Here is a 20,646-nt window from a genome sequence, read left to right as displayed (position 1 = left end):
ATATGACTACCATAAACTTACTTAAATCACAATATGCCTCCCAAAAACAACCGTTGTATTTTGCTTTCATTGATTTCTGTATGGCTTTCGAGTCCATTGATCGAACTCTTGTTTCATAACTAAGATCCTTTGGCTGTCCGTCACCCATACTAGCTTTGATAGTACAACTCCACTCTGATACTACTATGCAAGTACGTTTTTCAACAGAAGGTCTTCTATCAGCAAAGTTCAATACTTACTTAGGCCTTAAACAGGGTTGTATTATGGCGTCCATTCTGTTTAACCTTTTTATTCTAGATATGGGAGCGTCCTTTTTTTCTGATGATCCGAGACTTGGAAACCAGCGTATAGCGTGTTTGCTCTACGCTGATGACCTGGTGCTGATATCCCAGACCCCACGGGGACTACAAAACTTATTATCAGCATTAACAAACTATGTCAATAAGAATAATTTGGTTGTGAATCTTGCAAAATCCCAGATACTGATCTGTAAGAACTCTAGGAAAATCGTAAAACCTGGGTAACAATATTGGACACTTCATAAAGAACCCTTGAAAATTGTAACAGAGTATACATATTTGGGATTAATAATGCAGCACACAGTCACACATCCTATATTTTTCAGTAATATACAGTCCAAATGGTCATCTTTGATTTCCCAAGCAAAAAATCCTGGTCTATAAATAAGGGACATTTACATACAAACATCTTTCTCTTTTACGAACAGAAAGTAATTCCCATTCTCACTTATGGAATTGAATCAATGTTATACACCACATATAGTGTGTGGAATAAACTAGAAGCACGTTTCTGGAGAAATGTGTTACATCTTCCTAATATCACTCCTATGCCCATTTTGAGATTTGAACTGGGTCTAGTATCCCTAGCAGGTCGAGTTATGTGGCGTATGTGCTCCTTCTTCAGAAAATGTCTTTTGGGTCTAGAAACCAATAACATGCTGAGTATGGTAGCCCGGGAATTAATTTCATCTAAACTACATTTTCCCCTTAAATGGCATAATTTTGTTCTGAATGCTTTAATTGAAGTAAACATTTAATTAACGCTTCTACTTGAAAATCAAACACAAGCTAAAAATAAATTCTATCATTGGGACTGGCTCAGTCCTGGCCTGGTTCACCTCTTTTCTTACAGACCGCACTCAGACCCTTACTATGCCCCCTTTCCTCTCTTCCCCTTGTGTCCTCACTTGTGGTGTCCCCCAGGGATCGTCTCTTTCCCTTATCCTATTCAATATTTATATCTGGGCGCTCGTCTGCCTTATCCGCTCGTATGGACTCAATTGTTATTCCTACGCAGATGATACTCAAATCCTGATCCGTTTGGATCAGGATCATATCGAGGTCTCAGCTGGTCTTCATGACTGTCTAAAAGCAGTCGGTGTCTGGATGGACCAAAATTGGCTCAAGCTCAATGGCGATAAAACGGAGGTGATGTTGGTGGGTTGTCCTCTCAGCCCATCACTATGGACCCCTGCTTTTTGGCCTACTTCATTGGGCCCCCTGCCCTGTCCAGTGGACAAAGTAAACAACTTAGGGGTCATTCTTTCCACCTCTCTTTCCATGTCAAATCAGGTTTCAGTGGTCTGCCAATCCGCCCACCACCAGATTAGGGCACTTAAGAGGGTCCTCCCTATGATCCCAGAAGCAATGCGCCCTCCTGTGGTGGCTGCATTAGTCCTCTCACGGTTGGACTATTGCAACTCCCTGTACCTCTCTCAGCCGGTGGGCCTTCTCCAGCGTCTCCAACGCATGCAGAACCTGGCAGCTAGACTGGCCACAAGCTCTCCCTATGGAGCACATATCTCGCCAGTGCTTCGCCAACTTCACTGGCTTCCAGTGGCTCAGCGAGTTAAGTTCAAGTCACTGTCTATTGTCCACCGGGCAATCCAGGGCCTAGGAGCTGAGTTTCTTCAAACCAAATGTGTCCGATATATCCCGGAACGCAATCTTCGCTCCTCGACCACCAACCTCTTGGTGGTCCCTAGGTACAACCGGGAAAGACTCAGTGGCAGAGCTTTTTCCATTGCTGCGGCCAGGTTGTGGAACACCCTCCCACTGCTACTCAAGTCTACCTCTAACCATTTGGCTTTCAGGAAAGCCCTGAAAACAACTCTATTTTAGCTCTCTGGCTACCACTGTTCTTCCTGCTCGGTAGCTTCCTCACCAGCGCCATGATGCCCTTGGGCGACCGTGCGCTTTACAAGTCCAGGTAACATAACATAACATAAAAAATTGGGAAACTTGTCTAAAATATAAAGACTTTGATACTGCTAGCTTTGGACACAAAAGGTTACGCCATATAGCCTCATATTTACTAAAATGTCCATCGCCAATAATAAGGAGAAAGTATTTACGTGGCCCACCAGAGATATTCTCGCAAGCAGGAAAGCTATATCATCCAACATGAATTTCGGTCGATTCTGCAAAATTAGCACTGAAAAGGAAACGTTACAGCATGTAATAGTATCATGCCCTCAACTTTATGTTCAACGAAAGAGGCATTTATCTAACATGTTGATTTTATCTGATATTGCAGGTGACAAATATATATGGGTTCAACTTTTTTCAAGTACAAAATTCACTGTAATGAAATCTATAGTACAATTCCTTGATGTAATCTTTCCTGAGGAAAAAATAGATTAATTATGTAAATCTGATTTTATTTAAGCATTAGCCATAATCTAAAGTTATGTATTTTTTTTATATAATGAATGTGATATGTATAATATACAGGAGGAAAATATTGTTTTGTTGTAAATTGAATGTGAAATATCTTTTAAATTCTGCATTTGAAAAGTTGATTTATCAACTGTATCAAATAAAAAAAAAGATGTGGAAGAAGATGAATTTGAAGCAGATTGTGTGTTACTCGTGGGAAAAGAAAATGATTGCTATGGGTGAATGGGAGGAGTGTATGGAGAATTATGAGAATTTAAGAAGAGTGAAGGCAGAAATTGGGGAAAAAGAGATGATTATGAAAGTTTCTGTGAATGGTTCGGATTTAGAAGGGATATGTATGGTGAAAGACAAATTGCACATGAATGGTGAATTTGTAATGAGAGAGGACAGTATTATTCCCCCCAGTTCTATAAGGAAGAGGATTGTAGAAATTGCCCATGAAGGACATCAAGGTATGGTCAGGGTGTGATTTGAAGGTAGAACGAGCTGTGAGAAATTGTGTTTTGTGTTCATTGAGTGAGAAGAGTTTGGTGGCTAGGGAGAGTCCTATGACCATAGTTGCCATCCCCACCAGGCCATGGGAGAAGGTAGGGATGGATATTACTGGTCCCATATAGAGTAAAGGAGTAAGTACTGCATAGTTCTTGTTGACATATTATCAAAATGGGAGGAGTATTACCAAAGAGGTGATTGGACTCATGGAACTGGTGTTAAGGGGAGAAGTATATCCCTGTACACTTATCACGGATAATGGCGGACAATTTAAATTCAAAGAGATTTGTCAGTTTATGATGGAGAATGGTAGTGATCATAAATTGACTTCTATGTATAAACCACAGGCCAATGGTGTGGCTTAAAGTTTCAACAAGGTTATGAAGGACTGCATAAAATGGGGGTGGGTGAATGGTGAGGACCAGGAGAGTGTGGTGATGAGCAGAATCGATCCTTGGCATAGTAGCCTAGAAAGCTGGAAGGACCTCAGTGTGTCAATGAACACATATAATTAGTTGTTATTGACAACATTTTTAGTTTAGATTAAGAAACGATTAAGACACAACGGACAGAATTGGGTCCCTGAAGATGGTCTCAAGACCAAAATGCATTGGACCAACTATAAACTGACTGTGTCTCTGAAAATTAAATGTCATTTTTGTAATCTTATATTCGTTGTCAATAAGAAGTCTATTTTGAAAGTGTTTAAAGACCTAATAATAAATGTACTACATTCAAAAAATTACAAGTATGTGTGTTCATTGATACAATGAGGTCCGTCCAACTTCCTATGCCACTATATTTAGGATCCATTCTCCCACAAGTATGTACATACCTCATGTGCATGTGAGCTCGGTTGGCTACAGGACACTACACCTTATCAAGAATTTATGAAGTGTTATCTTTAAACCTAAAACAGTGGTGCCCACTCTGAGCAGAATTGAGGCACATCGATTCTCACCACATTGTGCAACATGTGTATCACCCTTTGAATTAAGTAGAGTGAGGTGAGCAAATTTCATGTTGTGTCACCCCTGGATGAAGAGAGCAAGGTGAACTTGGGACAATGTTCAACAAGCGAAGTTGTGAGTTAGGGAGAGGCAATTGTCTAACGAGCAACTATGACGGAAGGAAAGCTCTCAAAGAGAATTGTTTGAACACAGGTGATGTGGCGAGAGTGAAGTTACCTGTGCCGTTGAGAGATGTGCCATTGAAGGGGTCTAACTAACAAATACCTGATGAACTGTGCTTGTTGCCTCTGTGTCCATACATTAGTTATCTACATGGAAGAGACCAGGATTTGGTAGACTAGAGTGCTTTGGTTCTGGTTAGCTTCTGGTGAGGGAGAGTGGGATAGGGCTAAAGGGGAGAGCTTAGTCATGGTTTGGTTAGTGTTACGGCTAGGCCTGAGGCGTTGTCTGTCAACGGGTAGCTCTATGCACTGTAAGGAAGTAGAAGATCCTAGAGGGGAGTCAGTTAGTCAAGGAAATGGGGCAGTAGTCTTTAAAAAGCAAAAACACCTGCAACTCTGTACAGCCACTCCCATGCAAGTTCAATCTTGATGGCTGCAAACAGGTCCTGCAGGATTGTGCACACACCCGAATCCTGGCTAAGGGATTTAGTTGCCTCACCAGTTTGGCTATGAGGAAGTTTGCCCACCCTTAGTAACCACTGTGTTTGATTTTCAAATGAGTGATTGTAATGGGAAGTGTAAATGGGCCTCATTACAAATCAGGCGGTCTGGAAATAACGGTGGCGTTAAACCCGCCGCCACTGTTGTTTCTGGACTGCCTGATCCCGACTCCTGCGGGCGGGAGGTGATGTTCCCACCAAGTTTGACCTGGCAGGTTTAACACCGGCCGCCTGCTGCCGGTGTTTCCATGATCCCCATTCCCATGGAGTTCCATAGGACTCTATGGGAATTAACACCATTCCGCCTCCGTGATTCCCGGGAAACCGGGGTTGTAATGCCCCGGTAATTACGGGAATCACAGAGGAGGAATGGTAATACGAGCCCAACGGTAACCAGGCAGTTTTACCGCCTCGATTACCGCCAGACTCGTAATGAGGCCCAATGTGTGATTGTGGTTGTGATTTATAGAATACCACATTTATATAATGATGGATTTGTTTATTAATTGTCTTAGTTGTACGTCTCTTCATGGCCCCTTCAAAGCAAGAGTTGTATAGATTGGATCGGTGGAATAAGTAAGACAACTATAAGTCCTGACAATATTTTAAACCCTACCAACCAGAATGGGACAAAGTTCCTGGGCATTAAATGTCTTCTCCCATTTGAACACATTTGTATTTGAAATGTGTTGGTCTCACAACTGATGGATGGACAACAGAGGCTGAATATTTTAGGGGAAGGGTAGATCACCTAAATAACAATAGAAAAACTTTTTCATATAGTGCCACATTCCTACATTGCCTAAGAACTGAAAGAACAAGTGCTTCTATTAGACAATTTCACTGGCAGTTATAAGGGATTGAGTCATTCCCACTGAGGCTTGATCCTGGGTCAAGCTTGCTAAATGGAAGTGTCTGTTATGAGTGCCTAATTGACTGAGCTACCTTGCCAACGATCTAGCTCGTGGGTATTTGGCATCCAGTCACAGGTTGTGGGAGGGGTGATATGCTATCTGACATTCATTTTGTCATCAAGGTAAGGGACTAAGGTTAAAACAAAAAAAGTTAATTCATGCAACACTCAAACGCATAAATACTATGGCAAGACTTTTTTTGTATGGTGCCTATGACCAGAAAGGTATACTCGTACATTTTCAAATAAGTGTTAAAGAACTATAGATCAGATACAAGTCAGAAGCAGAGACAGGGCCATTCCAAAAGTAGTAGAGAAAGACATAATAAAAGCAAGTTCTTAACTTTTGTCTAAATGAGAAGGTATTTTTCGTGAGGCATAGTTTGACTAGAAGGTATTTCCATAGTAGAGCAGCCTAAAAAGTAAACAATCATTCCATAGCTCGCGACCAGTGGAACCTAGGAATGTCAATCAATATTTTAAAATATCTTAAGTTCCTGTTGGAAGAGTAGAGTTTCAATTGGTGTTTGAAGTAATGTGGTGTAATGTTGTATATGATCTTATGATCAATGAACTTTGCAATGAATGGAAATCAATGTAGTACACATACAGTTCCTGTTATGCAAAGCCTGCATGTGGTGTTAGTGAAGTTTATTGCTGTGCAGTTAATCAACATTTGAAGCTGATTGGTGGCCTATTTAGGTATGCAACAAAATAATGAGTTGCGAAAATCGATTCTGGTGCCAATGATAGCACGGGAAATCATTCCAAGGTGTTCATGTGAAGGACATGGCTTAATCTGGGCGGAGCACTAAATGATATGCTGTGGTATAGACAATCGTATTATCATCTTTGATCCTGGTTAACAAATCATCAAGGGTCACCCCTAATGTCTTAACTTTGTCTTGGGACACAATGTAATTCCTTTATAGATCTAGTTTTTACAGGCAATCATCAGAGAATGTAAGTTACTTGTAATGCAGTTTATGCATGATTTAAGCTTAGCCAATTCTCCATTATCCATGATTAGATGATTCCAAAGATGAAATGGATCCTATCAAGTTCTTGTTTGACCTAAACATCTATATTAAATACCAACTTCTGTTATCAGTATAGTTTTGAAAAAAACATTCTAGTATGTCAGCAGAGTGGCAGGTGCAACTTGTGTGGTGAAAAGAAGACGGTATCTACAGCACAACATTAACACTATACATTTTCCATACAGAAATAAATGGTGGTTATACAGGCAAGTCTTGCAGAGTGTTGTCTTGTACAGTTCAACTTTAACACAAAACTGAAAGAATAGTAAATGATTGTGAATGTTCTCACAACTGTCTACTTAGCCACCATATGAACATTGTCAAATCTTTACACTTCAAGTGCATATTCAATGCATCATTCACACCAACCTTTTGAACTGGTGCTTACATGCTTTCCCTTAATTCTTTCGGCAGGGGATTGCTGGGTGCTGTCTGTGATTGGTGGCTTGACGATACGCAGCCATTTTCTGAACCGTGTCCTTCCGAAAAACCAAGGATTTACACACAAGTATGCAGGAATCTTTCATTTTAGGGTATGTAGATTGTGATCGGAGCATGGTTGTTTCCACTGTCTATAACTGAAGGCCATGACTAGTACCCATTCATGTGTTAAAATATATTTGGCCATGCACACTGGCCATGGTTGAAGGCCATGCTAAATGCCAGTTACTGTTGTTGTGTAATTAGGGATGTCATCAGTGATGTGATCTATGATGTCATCATTGTGGTCATACGTTGTACAACTGGGGGCGCAACATGAATGTGGCTTTAGCTGTTTTCAGGTGTTCCGTTGCGTTAAGTTCTCACCTTAACGTCCCTGCAACTTAAGTTTGTTCCTTGAAAAAAAAAGAAATATATGTGTATATGTGTATGTGTGTGTATATATATATATATATATAATTGGCCTTAGTAGACCTTTGACGAAGAATTGGAAACTGACATACATGCAACCACCATGTTAGCCATTTGTTTAATCTGTTTAGACAGGGAATTTATGTTTCCCTAAGACACAACAGGAGCAGAAAGGAGACTTGGTCAGAGTACCAAGGAGCCTGTGTGCTGGCAAGGACTATAGATTAGGAGAAGTCCACCAGAGACTTCACCTGGTAAGAGCAGAATTGGCTCCTGTGTAAGTGGTCCTTGTTAGAAGAACCACCAGCACTTCTGCTTCTGGAGCTGCTGTTGACTAGCAGACCCAAAAGGACATTTAGGACAGACTATCTCAGCATGCCGCCAACAACCTAACAGTCGAACCATTGTTTCCCCTTGTGGCAGACTATTGCCTTAGCAATGGAGCCATGCTCTGCTTTGTCAAACTACCATTCAAGCTAGCCTTGATGGCTGCTTCAAGACATTGCCACAAATATGGATCACCATTGAGCCAACTCATAGACCTTGAGAAATGCAGATCAAATCCTGTACTGGACTGTCGAGCCACAGATCTAGCCACTTTCTTAGACCTTACTGTTGTGATCTAGTACTGTCAAGCTGGCGCAAATCCATGAAAAGCACCATAAAGACAGGCTTTCTTCTATCAAATAATATGTTATATTAACAAGTCAATTAGGTGAATGTCCCTGGGACAATAGGTAGTTAGACATTTAGACTTTATCTTTTGGCCCTAGACAGGGCTAAAGTCTCTATCAATACATGGGCCTCATTACGATTGCAGTTGTAAGGCAACAATGGTGCTGGTAGTGCTAACGGCGCCATTGTTACCATGCCCCCACATTACGAGTTCTGCTCGCGGGTGCCACTCTGCATGCCTGGTCAGACCAGGCGTGCAGAGCGGCACCCGCGAGCAGCACTGGATGGTAGCAACGGTACTGTTCCCATCCACCCCATTCCCATTGAGCCCTGCCGAGGTCAGAATGGCCCGCTAATTCCCCTTTTGCGGGACCCAGAGCTGGACTGGAGTTTGGGGGTAGCCATGCCGGTATAAATGGCATGGCTACCTCCAACCTCATAATGAGGCCCCAAATAGACAGAAAGACTACTTTGCTGTTTATAGTCTCAATTCAGTAATAACTTATTTTTGTCATCGCTCCTACATTTCCGTTTCTACTTATCCAGCCTGCCTAAGGTTTTGATATCTAGTCTGCGTCTTCTGTGACTTTCCCTTGGAAGGGTGGGTTGTTGGTGTTTTACTTAGTGATCCTGTGTTTTTAGTAAAGGGTGCTACATTGTATAAGCTTGCTTGGACACTCCTTTGATAAAGTACTTACTGTGGAGTGATTGTTGAAACACATTCTCTGGTAACCTGACTCCATGGGGCGTAGATCCATCACCGTTTCACTGCCAAAGGCAAACAAGCTTCACCTCGTCACCGGGAAGGTGGGCAGGAGCCCCTCCCTTTGATCCCCATGCCCAGCTGTATTTCCTACGCACGTAGGGTATAGGGTAAGGAATACCCTTCTAAATCCCACACTTGCTGCATTATTGATGCCCGATAGAAATATACCTCTGGAAAGCTGCACTCAGCATTTGCCAATGAACACACGAGTGTTTATCTAATGTGCCGTTTGATCCTGAATTCCGATACCTGCCAGCAAGATGGTCGCTACCGTGGCTCACGCTGCCTAGCAACCAAAGCAGCTCTCAACACACTCTGATTGGTCCTTTGTGCGAATTCACTGCTGCCGGAAGAACCGGAGGCGAAAGCCAGTGGCCCGCCCACCAAGGCCCGGCTCCTAAGACCCATCGGCTGTCTGCGGGCTGTCCACGGTTGGAGGCGGTCATGTGAGTACATTAATGCATGTCCAAACAGGTCTAATCAGTTACTGCGACCTAGCCCAAAAATCTATTGTTACTACCACTTAAAACTGCAGGAAGTTCCTTTGATTCTCCTGATCTTCACAGCGAAGCGTGAATGCAAGCCATGGTGTATGCTCGCACATTATCCTATTTCACCCCTCACTAATATATAATGCTGTAATAATCTATGGCCCTCAGAAACTCGACTCAGCATGGACCACGTCAAAGTTACCTACTTTGCATGTTAGTTCTATCCTTGTATGTAACCAATCCACCACTGAGGAACACCCCTGACACTAAGTATATGGTCACACTGAAACGTATTACTCTTGCCCCTCATGGCACGCACAGGATGTAATTATCTTATATGTTTATATATGTTGTGATCGACCGGTCTTGATTTTGCCATTTAATCATTGTGACACGTAAGCTGACTGCTTAACCACCAATTATGCTCATAGATCCTACAATACTATGGTAACCAATTGTATTAAGAATGTTGAGATTGTATGAAAATGCCTTCCGTGCTACATAATCACATTACCTTAGTGCACATATACTTAGGTCCCAACATTCAAATAACTTAGAGAGAATGTCACCTCAACTACTACTACTTCTAGGCCTCTATAACATCGTCCACAGCTCCACCGCACCTAACTCAGTGCCTAGCATTACCATTGCCAAATATCCAATTATGGGTCACCAATACCATCCTAACACACGCTCATTAAGCTAACAATGTCAACTAACCTCCCATCTTTGACAGACATCCCACCAACTAAGTTCTTAAAACCTAGCATTGACATGTCACCTTATGTCCACCTCACTCACCCTCTACCCATTACCAATGATAAATATTGCTACACTCCTCTACACCACAAGACCCCTCATATGGCTCCCCCCATCAAAGATTCTAGTAGACCCAACCACCCAACATCGCACTCTCCATCTATAAAGGAGATTAGTAAACCTTGCAACACCCTACTAAGAAACTGGAGACTAGGATCTAGAACTCAATGGCACCTATCTCCTAGAATCCATGAGATCAATAAATTAGACCACGTTCACAAGACAACATGAGATATACCCACAGCCAAAAAGTCAAACAAAAGTAATAGATCCACTCAACCCAACAATAAAGTCCTTAATGTAATCAAAGTAGGACTTATAAATACTAGGTCCATTTAAGCCCATGCCCTGGACATATTTGACATTCTAACTGATAACGATCTAGATATCATTGCTTTAACGGAAACCTGGTTGAACCCTACATCCGGCCCGGCCTCCCTTGCCTGACAACTACTCTATCCATCGAGCTGATAGAGACTCGAATCTAAGTAAAGGAGGCGGCGTAGCTGTCATCTATAAAACAGTGCTAGGACTGAGAATAATTAATAACGACCACCTTCCATCAGCAGAACTGCTTACTGTTAAATTCTCCACTTCTGCCTCAGCTACTATCACCATGCATTTGATCTACCGACTGCCAGGTAGCACCACTACCTTTGAAAACGACATATCACTTCTATCTAACAATACCAAATGCAAATCCCAAGTTATAATCTTAGGAGATTTTAACTTGGGTCTCAACGATCCTAAAGATGGTAAAGCCTCCACACTTAAAGACACTATGTAAGAGTTGGCGTTTACACATCGTATAAACAGTCCAACACACAACAAGGGCCGCACTCTAGACTGGCTGGCAGATCTTAATTGTTCCATTAAGATGTTGGGGAACACACCTTGTGCTTGGACAGACCATCATTTAATCAACTTCGCTATTGATAAAACGGTAACCCATACATCCCCTACTATGGCAAGAAGTAAACAGAACCTTACCTTACAAAATTTGATACCACTTCTACATCCTTTAATTCAGACTAATTCTATACATTCTGACCCTTCTGATCTAGTGAATCTGTAAAATGATACCATGACCAAAGCTATCAACATGCTTGCCCCACTAAAACTACAGAAGTCTAAGCCTATTGCCCATATAAAAAAATGGTACACACCCCACCTAAAGATCCTTAGGAAAGAGAAACAGACAGCAGAGTCAAACTGGAAAAAACACCCGTCCCTACAGAATAAAGACATATTCAGTGCAATGTCACACAACTACAAAACAGCTATTATCCAAGCAAAGAAAGATAATTATAATGACCGCATAGCAAAAGCAAACTCCAATACAAAGGAATTGTTCAACATATTAAAAATTTGAGTCACCTGCCCCCATACCTGACCCTTGCATCAAAGATACTCAATGGTGTACTAATATTCAAAATGCGCTCCAAAACAAAATTACAATGCTACTTGACAAAATTAACGCAAAAAAACCTCATCAACAACACCCACCTCCCAATCCGCCTACTCCTCTGTTGACAGCACTGCCACAATTCAACTTTTAACCTCGATCTATCAAAGAAGTTGAACAGATCATACTTAAACTTAAACCATCCAATTGCAAGGGTGATGTCTGCCCAGCCACTTTAATCAAAGAAGCAGCCTCTGTGTTCGCTCCATTCATCACTAAGTTTATCAATGCTTTGTTTGCTACGAGCTCTGTACCTACTAGTCTAAAATATGCATGGGTACTTCTATTTCTGAAAAAGCCTACACTCGACCCTAATAACCCATCTAACTACTGGCCGATCACCACGGTCCCTTTCCTATTGAAAATACTGGATCGAGCAGCCTATCTCCAAATCCAGCATTATCTGGAACTTACAATCTACTAGCCTAAGACAATCTGGATTCAGACCCAGACATGGGACAGAGACGGCACTTGTTGATCTAAAGAACCAAAGTCAAGCCTTAAAAGATAAAGGTAAATCTGCCTTGATATTACTACTAGACTTATCGGCGGCATTTGACTTAGTGAACCACGATATACTATGTAAGCACTTGTCATCGGCCGCACACTTCTCTGACCAAGCCAACACGTGGATCAAATCATTCCTCAATAACAGATCCATACACGTCTTCGCCCCATCCGCCTCAGCCTCAGCATCACCTGTATCCTGTGGAGTCCCCCAAGGATCCTGTGTATCACCAACAATCTATAATGTTTTCACTAAACCGTTATTCGATATTCTTGACCATCTGGGTGTTACGTATACTAATTATGCTGATGACACTCAGATCCTCATACCTATCACTGGTGACTACATTGCAGATAGCAAAACGCTGAATGACATCGACAATATTTTTCAAATCTGGATGGCTAACCACGGTTTATGTCTAAACGACGATAAAACTGAACTTCTCCTACTCGGATTCCCGAGCAAATTGAGCAAATGAAATACTGCCTTTAAAACCTTCATCATCGACGGCATTACCATTAACATAGCACACAGTGTGAAAACACTGGGTATCCACATTGATGCATCAAAAAACAAACTAACGCACTTGCATCAGCCACTGCCTATACATACAAGCTTATCACAGCCTGTCGCCCTTTCCTATCCACAAATAACTGCATCAGTAGCAAGAGCACTAGTGTTATCCAAACTAGACTACTGTAACACGCTTTATTTAGGCACATCACCACAAAATATAAACAAAATGCAAGTAATGCAGATTAATGCAGTTAGATCAGCATGCAACATACCAAGGAAACAGCACATTTCCAGAACTAGACAAAACCTCAAATGGCTTAACATCAATCAAAGAATTGACCTCAAAGTACTATCATTAACACATAAGTCCCTACACAACCAAGCGCCATCCTACCTCTGTGACACTTTTACACGGCATACTTCAGTAAAACCCACCAGAATAGCCCAAACTCACTGTGTAAATATACCCCATTTTAACCAACAATGGCCGGGTGAAGTTAGTTTCCCTGTTCTTGCTGCAAAAAAATGGAATGCACTCCCCCTTACCATAAGAGCTGAGCCATCATTTACGATTTTTAGGAACAAGATCAAATCAGCTTTGTGGAACTAAAACCTAATTTAGCTATCCTACTGCTACTACCCTGCCATTGTATTTTTGTATTTGCCTCTGTATATATGTAACTGTTTATTATGTAATTACTGATTCTACTGCTGCATGATATTGTAAATTGTTGTTGTTCGTTCTTGCACAATGTGAACATGTAAAATATGCGCTCAGATGCCCTAGGGCTTCCGACGCACAATACAAATAAATAAAATACAAATATAAATACAATGTACTTTTATCTGTTTCACCTTTATGATTGAAACAACTATGGGCCAAGTTGTGATATGTGTTTGTGCATTCTGCATACAACCGCTTGCCCCTGTTTTCTTTCTTCAGACCAGAATAATTGTTTGTCACAATGATTAATCGGTATACAACTAGAACCCTGGTGCAATTTACCTGTTTGGATTCATTTATTTTATTTCCAATATTGTTCTCAATGCTTAATTATGGTGAATGTTAATACTGTATATTTTGATTTAATCACATGTTGTAATATACACTAGGAGAATCAGAAATATGCCCATTCCTTAAGAAAGCACAATAGTGGCAAACACAGGCGTTATGTGATATTATCAGTGGAAAACTGATTCTTGGAGTCGTCAATGTTTTTCTCTCCTACTAAACAAGCCTCTTAACATATTCTAGGGCAAGTATAATTACATACATTCATTCAGGCCAAGAATACATGGGGAAAGAACCAGATAGTGGGAGAAAAAAAACATTGTTTCCTCAAGAATGTATTTTTACCACTGAAGTAATAAGTGGTTAATGCAAGCATGGTCCAACTGCCTATTGATAAATGGGAAATGTCTAAATACATTTGATTTGACTCCAAAAATGTATTGCATTTTTGAAACAATATGCAGGTAAATTACATTAGCATCGCAATTATTGAAACATAACTAATTCATTTGTAAACCTTAACAGTGGCACTCATGATGGAGTTGCCGGTTAAACCCGCCGGTAGGCAGTGTGTTACCGGCAACCCCGTAACACTGTTTCCGCTGCCTGACATCCTGGTGCCACCGGGATATTATGGCAGGAGGTAGAACTGTAAATCCCAATTCCCGTGGAGTCACACTGGAATGGTGTCACTAAAGCACCGGCACCCTTCCTAACAGTGCCGGTGCTTCAGTGAAAACACTGCCGCTAGGGACCTGAATTCCCAGCAGGTCAGGCCTGCTGGGAGTTCTGTGTCCCTACCAGCAGACTCTTAGTTTGGCGGTCCGGAAAGGATGCCGGTACATTGTTACTGGCAAACTTATTTCTAGACCGCCAAACATGTAATCAGGCCCAGTGTGTTTTTCCCTTAAGGTTTTGTTTCCACAAAAGATACAAATGTATACCACATCAAAAATGAGTACAGCATGCAGCATTATGATTTTGAGGTTCATTCTTCAATGTAATTCGAGCACGTTGATTCAGTGAGGCATAACACAGTACTATCTTTTTCTGCATTCAAAACATATTAGGAGCACATCAGGCAGCAGCATAAGCAGCACATCAGAGTGAATAGATTCAGGTTCCGACATCAAGTATAACACAAACCAAGAACATATGTAATGGATCAAATGCAATGCAATATCATCAGCACTACCATGTGCCTTCATCATTGCCCTCTGGCACATGTCAGATATTTCTCAGCACATTAGTGCTGTGCCCATGCGGTAGACGTTTCCACTCATCAGTGAAATGAAACCGACCCAGATTTTACACATCAGTTGGCACTAATGAAAAGCAAATATTGACAAACCCAGGCTTCTATAATTTCCGCATTTAGCTTCCTTGAAGTGTCAAGTGACTTTAACAGAACTGATCAATTTATAGTTGGTCAAAGTTTGCTTTAATATACAAACCCGTCACAATGTATGAATGAATGTTTGATTTGGATTTAAAACAGTTCCCTGATTGACCCGGATTAACTCAGCCGTTCTCTATGCATGAGTTGCCAGAGGTGAATAGCCTGGGCACAAAAAGAGGAACATTTCTAGTGTTTTACTGCCTGCCATCAAGTACGCAAAGGACCCAATGAAGCCAGGCCTGATGTGGGTGCCAACCAGTCGCATCCTTTCAAAGTTAACCTGGACTATTTTATTATGAATTCAACAAAGGTAGCAGGCGCCCCTCTCTCGGAAGAACAAGGCATGATAACCTGTTCAGTGGTTGTTAACCACATTGAGATTTCGCAGCCATGGATATTTCCCATCTGTGAAAGGTACAGTGAGCAAAAAGTGTGTGCTACAAACTCTCATCTCAGAACAGGTTATCATGCCATGTTCTTTCTGGAGAGGAGCGCCTGCTACCTTTTTTTTTTAATATTTGCAAGGGACTTGGGGTTGGTCACCCTGAGTTACCTGGGGGCAACCAGACGTGGACTCCCTGCTCACTGTGCTCAGAGAGGCACAGCTTCACCTCACTGATGAGGCCCAACAAGGCTGAAACACGTGTATGGGGTTGCTGTTGGTACTCTTGTTCAGAGAGGAATTACCATAGCATTTCGGTGCTGGACTGCACATATGGGCGGACAAAGACTGATATGCAAATGGATATTTCGGACTGTGAAAGGTACAGTGAGCAAAAAGTGTGTGCTGCAAACTCATCTCAGAACAGGTTATCATGCCATGTTCTTTCTGGAGAGGAGCGCCTGCTACCTTTTTTTAAGATTTGCAAGGGACTTGGGGTTGGTCACCCTTAGTTACCTGGATATTTCCCATCTGTGAAAGGTACAGTGAGCAAAAAGTGTGTGCTACAAACTTTCATCTCAGAACAGGTTATCATGCCATGTTCTTTCTGGAGAGGAGCGCCTGCTACCTTTTTTTTTAACTATTTAATTATGAAACATTAATTATGGTTTTCAAATAATTGTCAATAGTTATCAGAAAATTGTATCTGTAGTCTAGAGAAGATACTGATAATCTAAAAAAGACCACCCCTCTATTGGTTGACCACTAGACAGGCCGGGGCTATGTGGAGTGGCCCAATTCCTTTCTTCAAGGCCTCTCCAAAACATGCAATGGTTACTCATCACAAATACCCTGAGAAAGGAGCTCAGGCTGCTCTATAAGCACAAGCTGTAATAGAAGGTCTTTCTGTAGCCTGACTGTGGTGAGGGAAGTGGAAAAGAGAAAAAAGGAGATAATGTATGCTGACTAGGTGAAAGAGCATTGGCTAACAATCTAAAAGGCAGCATTGGGAAAGGCAGTCCACAGGCAATGGTTTCCAGAATGACTGCATATGCTATAATTCTTTTACTGCATGCATTATCTGTTTTCCACATCTGGTTACTGGTATACCACTGTTACCCAAATTATTTCAGTTTCACAATACTTTTTGGTTCATTTGATAGCGAACTAAATAAATGTGTGATGCCAGCAGTTCATACCACTATTGTCCATTGGACAATATATGCATAGAAATGTAACTAATGACCTGCTAGCCCATAGCACCCTATCCAGTTCCTGCTTCGAAGATTGTCAGAAGAACGCTTCCCTTTTCTGGCCTTTAAATGAGCATCCTGTTTGTGAATATGGGGTGCCCATTGAAAATTCAGGAAAGAAGCTCTCCCACCACTCAGTATGCTAAATTGCCCATCGGAGTGCAAATAGTTAACATGATGTGTGCTTCTAATATGTACAAGAGTTTATCAAGCAACTGAAGGGATGAGTAAGCATATATGTGTGCTTGATGATAAACATTCCTTTTAGTCTTACCTAAATTTGCATATGAAAAAATTATGTTGGTACAATTTTAATCTGGAGGGAAAATTGAGGAATTATCTGGGAGGTTTGCCAAATACTGATAATTCTAATCATGAGGTAATTACTGCAGTATCTTTAAAATGTATTCACTGTGGTCAATGTTGCATGCCATGCATATTAATTATGCAGTGAATATGATACTGCATGTTTTCACCAATGTAAAGACCACATAATGAGGCCCAAGGATGGTATTTATTTATGCTTGCATAATGTGTATCTAAAAGCTCCCACCCAGTTGTTGGTGCCACTCTGCAAGTGCATCCTAAACAAAGCTTCAGTGTAGGTCACAGTAGAACTTTTGAATGAGGCAATAACTTTTAGGATGGAGGGCCGGTCCTGTGGGGTTTAAACATAGGCCCAAACAAACAGAACTTAAGGGCCCACTGGAAAAATGACCTTCCAGCCTTCAAAACATTCACACTGGAAATGGGCCTTTTAAGGCAGACTATGTGTGTGCCTTTCTGCAGATCAAATCCAGAAACAAATGAAAATTAAAATGTAATCAGATTGCAGATTGGAAAGGCACATCACATTCATGTCGAAGAGATAAATGCAGATTTCTTTTACACTGAAACTGCCACCCATCAAAGTTGGTGCACTATGACAACTCAGACCCAATGTTCAGCATAAAAATGAACAGCAGATAATTAAACATGTATTTCATTAATGACTGAAACAGCCCTGTACTTTCAGCTTTTATATTTAAAAAAACGTGCTTTATAGAAAGAAAGTAGAAGTTCACCCATGCAAAAGCAAAGTGAACCATGATCAGTAAAATACACAGTATTTCCAAGAATAAAGTCTAATGCTAGGAAATGCAAAATGTGAGTTTATTCAGCCAAAGACAGTCTGCGGGTCTCTGGGCAGAATTCACAAATAGCTTCCCCCACTGAAAGCCTATTGGCCTCTGGATCTGGTAAGGGAATACTCTTGAAGATCATACTTCCCAGCTATTTACAACTACAATAAAGTGTGGCCTGCCCTTAATGATGTTTGAAACAAACTTCCTCCATGGCCAGATCTTTTGTCTCTTAAGGCTCTATTCTGTGCAGAACAAATGGCCTAGAGTGTGCATGACTGGAATGTAGAAATGAGCAGTGTATAGGGGCTGCAATCAAGGGAAGCTGAGCTTTGAAAAAATACACGAAAATATAAGGCTTTCGGATCAACATGGTGATTAACCTCTGATAACAGGACAGAATGCCAGATGTCAGCATGGCCTCATGACATCACAGGGCCAGCTTGACTCATTATTTACCGTGGGGGATCTCTGTGTAGCCGATACATCCCAACTATTTACGACCTGCAGCCCACAACTTCAAACAACAAATAGGCTGAATGCTTTTATCCTGGCCTTAACAAAAACATTCCAGGAGGCCCTAGTCAAGAATGGCAACTGTCCTGAAGAAAGGAGAGCTAAAATTTGCAGACATATGAAGATTTCCAATTATTTTAAATTGACTCTCATAACTAATGTATGTTCTCAGCAACCACAATTCACACTGCATCCATGTATGTGTTATTTTTAAGATAATTTGATGTATTCATTTACTGTGCTTTTGTTAGGTGCTAATCCAACAAGTAAATTGTGTTTCAAAGTGCTCACATGACAGCACGGAGCGAGTATGAGATAAAAAACCTATATATGCACTGGGAGATAAAGAAAAACCTACTATGCTTGGGTGTAGGAAGCCAGGGCCCTGAGGGCTCATACGGGCCCTGGTCACCAATCACAGCAACCGTGATGTTAGCAGTGGAGGGAAGAAGGGAAGAAGGATGTGAAAAGGAGAGTCTTGAGGAGCTTCCAGAATTTGAGGAGGTCCGACTCAAATGAAGAGTAAGGTGGAAGGTGTTATGCAAGAGGGAGCCAGCAGAAGCGAGAGATTGACCTCCAGCCACTGTTTAGAAAAACGCTTCACACACAGCGAGCTGGTTCCAGAGGAACGTAGAGGTCTAGAAGGAGAGTATTTAGTAATAGCAAGTTGCAGATAGCATGGTCCCCGGCACCGGACAGCCTTGTGGATGATGCAGAGGGATTCAAATTTAATCTGCGCAGCAACTGGGAGCCAATTAAGAGTTATTAGGTCCAGAGAGATGCGGTCCCTGGGCTTGAGGCCAAGAATAAGTCATGCTGCCCTATTCTGGATAAGCTGGAGGGGTCGTAGAGAAGAAGAGGGTAGATTCATCAGAAGGCTGGTGCAGTACTCAAGCCTAGAGAGTACCAGAGCTATGGTCACATTGAGCTCCTGGGTGGAACTGAGAAAAGAGAGAATTCCTTTGACAAGGGAGAGTTGAAAGTTGGACTTCTTGGCAATGTCCTGAATGTGAGGCAGGAAGGATCTAGAGGGGTCAAAAATGACTCCAAGGTTTCTGGCTTCAGAGGAAGGAAAAGGGGCAGAGCCCATAGAGGATGGCCAGAGAGAGGGGGAGAAAGAGTGAACAGGGGTCCCAATAGGAAGGATCTCAGCCTTGGCGATTGTGTTGAAATGAAATGTATCCACATGCGATTTAGGGAATTGTAATAGCAAGCTAAAATGTGTTTCTGGCTTACCTATTGTCCCGAATTTAAGAATTGGCAAGCTGGTGGAGAGTATAATTGGGTATTTTTAGAGTGAAATGCATGTTCAGAACTATTATGCTTTTTGTATGAACGGCAACAAATTGCCACACCCTCATACAACTTGAATATGTATATATTATGGCCGTTACTAGTACATTACAAAGTTGTCCCATTTAGCTACTTGCAGGCTAAAGTTGACATAAGAAAAAAAGTGGAATTTCAAATGGGAGTTGCTTTATTTCTGTTCTATACTCCTGAACCAATCCCTAGACAGGGGATGTGCTGAGGGGTTAGAGTGAAATGTGAAGGACCAATCAAAGGTGCAAGAATTCTTGCAGGGCACTGCCCATATTGAAATCTTGATTGTGTCATCAATGGTATATAAAGTGGAAACACTACGAGAGCAGGAGAGAGCTGCTAAGAAATTACCAACAGAAAGAGATAATAATAATGACCAACAGAAAGAGCTAATAATAATGACCAACAGAAGGAGCTGCTAAAAAATTACAAATAGACAGCTGCCCAACATTACCAAAGGAGATTTGCTGAAGTTTCATCTGGGTGGAAATATTGCTGTGGACACTAGAAAAGCAGAGGCTGGGAATCTTCATTGGAGCCAGAGTGAGAGAGGTGCTGTGAGATCCAGGTGGTTGAAGTGCTGGCTAGAATTCTGTTTTTCCCCTACAAGCGAAGCTGCTCAGCCACTGAGTGCCAAGCCCTGAGATTTCCAAAAGTCAGTAGATTGTTTAAAAAAGATCAGATGCGAGATCTTTTTACTTAACCAATTTCCTTTCATTGGTGTGTTCTCATTTCCAGTGTACGTTGAAAACTATAGCCTGTAATTTATTTG

At 41.5% G+C, this 20,646-nt stretch overlaps 1 protein-coding gene across 1 annotated transcript in view; it reads left to right on the top strand.

Moving 5' to 3' along the window:
- LOC138467325 (calpain-13-like) overlaps window positions 1-20,646 on the top strand; it is a 662,439-nt gene that overhangs the window by 218,181 nt on the left and 423,612 nt on the right. Inside the window, exon 4 of the mRNA XM_069607301.1 lies at window positions 7,191-7,309. Coding sequence (XP_069463402.1) covers window positions 7,191-7,309 — 119 coding nt within the window. The remainder of the gene's footprint in view (window positions 1-7,190; window positions 7,310-20,646) is intronic.

This window comes from Ambystoma mexicanum, chromosome 4q (assembly GCF_040938575.1).
Source record: "Ambystoma mexicanum isolate Mex_15411 chromosome 4q, UKY_AmexF1_1, whole genome shotgun sequence".
Taxonomy (NCBI): domain Eukaryota; kingdom Metazoa; phylum Chordata; class Amphibia; order Caudata; family Ambystomatidae; genus Ambystoma; species Ambystoma mexicanum.
The sequence above is the reverse complement of the archived record's forward strand: the minus strand, read 5'-3'. Positions and strand labels throughout refer to the sequence as shown.